The following is a 5577-nucleotide window of genomic DNA, read 5'->3' as shown; positions in this document are numbered from 1 at the left end:
AAAAAAAAAGAAAAACGCTTAGCCTTAGTTGGGTTGCGGATATGGCCAGTGTTCTCACTTCTAGCCTCTAATTATGGAACCACTCTGACAGTACTCCGTAGGGGCGCTTCTGAGGACTGAAGAGGCGGACAAAAATAGCCAGCGACCAACGACTAGTCTGACGCTAAAACATGCCAGGGTGTCGGAGGACTGCCAGATGGAAAGGATTCAGCAGACAAGGCCCATTATAGGTATAGTCACATCAGGATCCATCTCGGGCAGATGCGATTGAGACGTGGGGAGGGAGGCAAAAGCGTGGCAGTCCACCAACTCACGACAAACGTCTCGGAGGGCACCGAGAAAAGCTAGATGGAACGGTGACACTCAACGAGAACCAGTGATGGAAAGCCATGATGCAGAAAAGCGGACGGTTTGCCTCCGATTCCATGAGTACCAAAAGGAAGAGATTTTCTCCCCGTCATCGACCATTGGGTAGCACAATTGTCGGGACTCATGATGTGTACGGCCATTGGTGGTGGTCTGGCATAGTGGATTCGTGAAGTGTTGTCTGGATCAAGGCGGAGTGTCTAGAAAAAGTTAGTATGCATGGAAGAAAAAAGTAAAACCGGATAAAATTAAAAAATAAAAATAAAAAAATATTGGATTAAATTAATAACCTACTCTGTATGTACGAGGATCCTAAAAAGAAAAGAAAAAAGTTGGATAGCGGGGTGGAGATGCCTATATACCAAACAAGGTTAAGTGCAGTTGTGATCCTGAGGTTCACTGGGTATTGTACGGTACGGATGGAGTTTGCAAAATTACTACCCTGCATGACCGTATTTCCAATTGAACCGTATTACCATAGTTTTATCATCGGGATTGGTATTGGATGTACCGCACTAGCCACACTCTTGGCACCTCCTGTGCTGTACAGGATTCAAATTCAATTCCTTCTCGTACCTGACCCGACTTTTTGAGGTTAGTTGAACCACGCTAAGACAATTAACACCAGTCCAACAGAAACTGGAAAATCCTCTTCACACTAATATTGTGTCAACGAGTACATAATGATTATGAATCAAATTCAATCAATACGAGTCAGCCTGCATGAACCCGACAAGGTTTCTCCGATTGTTTGATCCATGAAATCCGTTCTCGATCTCCTCTTTCCCATTTCTCGTCTAAACCCCACAGTTGGCCCCCCTTTCCTCCATCTTATCGCCTCTTGAGACACTGAGGCTCCATTTCAGGACATGGAGACCCTTTACTAATTGAAATCCGACCCTCGCCTAGAATATCGACTTGCCGCGGCGACTCAGCCCACTGATTCCGGGCCATGGCCGAGCTACTCCATATCGCTTCTCTCCTTCCCTGGTCGCCCATTGCCTAGTGCAGGGTGTATCCACGATGTTGGCTGGGGAGCGATGGGGGTATCCAATTTCTGACTACTTGGCCTGTTTGGTCTTAATGCAATTTCCACCCATGCAAGCCATCGGCTGTTATTCTACTGTGTATCCGTATCGCCTCCGTGGACTGAATCAATTCCACCCGTCCATTCTTGGCTGAGATTGCCTTTTTTGTTATTTTTATTTTTATTTTATTTTATTTTTAAACCCTCCCCCCTTCCATTTTTCGGCAAACTTAACCTCTTGGGGATTTGCAGAAATCTGAGTCCAATTAAAATGAGTAAAAGTAGAAACCAAAAATTACTCCGTAGCCGACAGAAGTCCGTGAATACAGCAAAGAGCCCTATAGTGGAGCTCCTTCGGGGTGGACACAGAAGATTGGAACGCCTCTCGATCGAGCGATAGGCTCTGAAGCTCTCGATTTCCGTTATAGAATTGACGTATATAATGTGATTGTGCCCGCAGGGACCGACAGGAATCGTCGATCAGCAGGCATTCTCGTGGATTGGACCCCAACAGGTCCACACTGTCATTCGTTATCATTCGCCCCTCGACCTCTGTATCATTCTTTGTGTGTTTCCACATCCCCTCGGGTCCATTCAGGAAAACCTGGATCCAGCTTTCCAATGGTTCTGCCGTGGCTGCTGAGAACTGGCTGTTACTTCGGCCTTATAACTTGCGACACTCCCCCGGGTGTTTGGCCTGAAGGTATCCCAAGTGTCATCGCTCCTGTGCCGCCCTCACGCACATCCGGAGTCACGACCAGCTCTCCCGACATTACTTCGTCGGTCCTGTCGTTCACGTCGTCCCCTCCTGTCACGGGGTCATCGTCTTTCGTTACTACTACTTTCGCTTCCTCCATTTCCTCTTCTGCTTCCACCTCTCTACCTTCGTTTACTAGCACACTCGTTTCGGTCAGCACTCCTGCGAGTGCCTCCAGCACAATGTCTCTAATTCCTACTCCCTCGTCGAGTATCATTCCTTCCGCAACACCTTCTGCGTCGGTCATTGCCAATGGTAACGTCGCGGGTAACATCTTGGTGATTGCGAAGGACACCGCTGCCGCTAATGTGGCTACCTCGGGCCTCAATGGCTATGGTATTCCTTTTACGACCTTGCTCGTTCCCCAGTCTGGCGTTACCCTGCCCGAGCTGAACGGCACCGCCGGAGGAAACTTTGGCGGTATCGTGGTTGCGAGCGAGGTCAGCTACGACTATGGTGCCCAAGGCTTCCAGAGCGCTCTGACTACCGACCAATGGAATCAACTCTACGCTTATCAGCTCGAGTACAGTGTACGCATGGTGCAGTATGATGTGTATCCCGGACCCAACTACGGTGCCTCTGCCGTGGGTGGAGGATGCTGCGGCTCCGGTGTGGAGCAGCTTGTTTCTTTCTCCGATGTCAGTGACTTTAAGGAAGCCGGCCTGAAGACTGGTGCGGGCGTCAGTACGACAGGCCTCTGGCACTACCCGGCCACGGTTAATGACACTGCTACCACCAAGGAAATTGCTCGTTTTGCCGCCAACGGTAACTACGGTAGCGAGACCACTGCTGCAGTTATCAACAACTTCAATGGCAGACAGCAAATGGCTTTCTTCTTGTCCTTTGACACCACCTGGAGTGCAACTTCCAACTACCTGCAGCACGCATGGATCAACTGGCTCACTCGGGGTCTCTACGCTGGCCACCGTCGCATCAACCTGAACACCCAGATTGATGACATGTTCCTCGAAACCGATATCTACTACCCTAATGGAACGACCTTCCGTATCACCACCCAAGATATGGATGGGATCTCTAAGTGGCTTCCGGAAATCAACGGCAAGATGAACCCGGGTAGCTCCTACTTTGTTGAGGTCGGACACAACGGTAACGGTGTTATCGAAGCCGCTGCCGGTGTGGGTTACGACGTCTGCAACGGAGGTGGTATTGAATACAACTCGCCCCCTGATACTCCGATGGAGTTCAAGAAGCCTCTGGGCACCGGCACTGATCTCTGGCCCAAGGACATGACCGAGTACAACTGGACTACTGAGTGCACTAAGTTGGACGATCTTTTCATCTGGTGGACCACCCCGGCCAACCGCGACCTGTATGGTCACATCTCTCACACGTTCACCCATGAGGAGCAGAACAATGCCACCTACAACGACGTTAAGCGGGAGATCTCTTTCAACCAGGCTTGGTTGAGACAGAGTGGTTTCTATGATGCCAAACATTTCACATCCAACGGTATCATCCCTCCCGCCATCACTGGGTTGCACAACGGCGACGCCTTGCGCGCCTGGTACGAGAACGGCATCACCAACTGTGTTGGTGATAACACTCGCACACCGCTCCTCAACCCGCAGAACAGCATGTGGCCTTACTTCACTACGTTTGCATCGGATGGATTCGACGGTATGCAGGTGAACCCCCGTTGGGCCACTCGCATCTACTACAACTGCGATACCCCTGCCTGTACCGTTCAGGAATGGATTGACACCTCTGCCGGCAGCGGTGGCTTCAGCGACCTGCTCGCGACCGAGAAGGCCGACACCATGCGCCATCTCTTCGGCCTTCATCGCGACCCTTACATGTTCCATCAGGCCAATCTTCGCAATGTCGGCGTTGACCAGGTTGAGATCAACGGCGTGAAGGGCCAGTGGTCCATCATGCAAGCGTGGGTGGAAACCATGGTGCAGGAACTCGTACGTCTGGTAGACTGGCCCATCGTCACCATCACGCACCAGCAGGTAAGTCCTGGAGATCGTGGAATCCCTTCGCAACAACCCCGCAAATGCTAACTAACTACCCCAGATGTCTGCCAACTTCCTCGACCGCTACCACCGTGACCAGTGCAACTACTCCCTGCAGTACACCATCACCAACAAGCAGATTAGTGGTGTGACTCTGTCCGCCAAGGACAACACCTGCAATGCCCCCATCCCCGTCAGCTTCCCTGTCGCCCCCACCGACACCAAGGGTTTCACCACCGAACAGTACGGCAGCGACCCACTCACCGTGTGGGTGCAGCTGTCGGGCTCCCCCGTCACTTTCTCTCTCTCGACTCCTATTCCCTTGTAAATGGATTTGAGCGAGGTTGAATTCTAAAAGGGCTTTTGAGGAGGATTCCTGAACGATAATATGTAATGTTATTAATGGGTTTCGCGTAGCGAGTTCAAAATAGGGGGCGAGATGAATGAATATTTGGTACATATACATACATACATACATAACTACCTACATGCATACATACTACTTCGTACTACTAGTAGTACCTACTACTTGTACCTACACAATTTCTCGGACGGCAGTGTCGCAATGAAAATCCCGTCGATCCTCCCGCCCGCAAAAAGCAAAGACGCGGCACAGCACAGCCCAACCTCAACAACCCAACCGGGGAATTTAGTCCAACCAGGCACCATCTTGCGAACTGGACTACTTCGGATCATCCAAGAACAGTCAATATGTCAGGCTTCTATGGAAATCCCCCTGACTCAGTATTCCCCCCCAAACATCCCACACACACACTCTGCTGCCCTCCAAATCCGAAGAATACACACCGGCAATAAGGCAAAAGCACCCCCTACATTGTCCGTAAAGAGTCTAATCCGCCACATTCAATATACCCGGCCTAGAACAAGAAGAGACCATTTCCTCGCAACGATTGCGCCTCCCCTCACCTCACCTGTCGAGAGCGAGATGTCAACGGCAGTGAGACATGGCGCACTTGGCAGCATCCGTGATTTGATATTCGCGACCAAGGATTTCCCTGTTTTGATCCTTGTCCCCATTAGGCTTTTTTAGCGATCTCTAAAATTAGTCTAGCCGCCCCCCCAAACACAGTCGGGGGTGGAAAGTACCAAGCAGTTTAGTATAGTATACAGAAGGTTAGTGACACCGTAATCCAATATATATTAATTAATTAGATTAAAACAGCTGTCAAGGCCGATTTATAAGCATTGATTGGCCGCATTAGTTCCCCTCCGCGGAATGGTCTGACACTTGGACTGGTATCAAAAATGGTTCAACTAAGTTTTGCTCCCCCACAACCACAACATTGCAAGGACCAAACAATTGCCCATTATTGGGTGAGACTTTATCGGGGTTTAACTTTGGGAATGTCAGATGATATGATCTCATATCGGTTTTTTGGGTCGTTTTGACATTTGTACTATGCCACAAACGATAAATAAATAAATATATA

At 49.9% G+C, this 5577-nt stretch overlaps 1 protein-coding gene across 1 annotated transcript; it reads left to right on the top strand.

The window, feature by feature from the left end:
- Positions 1 to 1822: 1822 nt before the first annotated feature.
- Positions 1823 to 4631, top strand: agd3 (putative extracellular serine-rich protein; the record flags this gene model as incomplete). Its single annotated transcript, XM_015557094.1, has 2 exons — positions 1823 to 4123; positions 4188 to 4631. Coding segments are annotated over 2 exons (2568 nt in total), but the record flags the coding sequence as incomplete, so codon positions are not given.
- Between the last annotated feature and the right edge of the window lie 946 nt (positions 4632 to 5577).

Source organism: Aspergillus nomiae, assembly GCF_001204775.2.
Source record: "Aspergillus nomiae NRRL 13137 chromosome Unknown contig00765, whole genome shotgun sequence".
Lineage (NCBI taxonomy): Eukaryota > Fungi > Ascomycota > Eurotiomycetes > Eurotiales > Aspergillaceae > Aspergillus > Aspergillus nomiae.
Note: the sequence above shows the minus strand (reverse complement) of the source record. Positions and strands in the feature narration are given on the sequence as shown.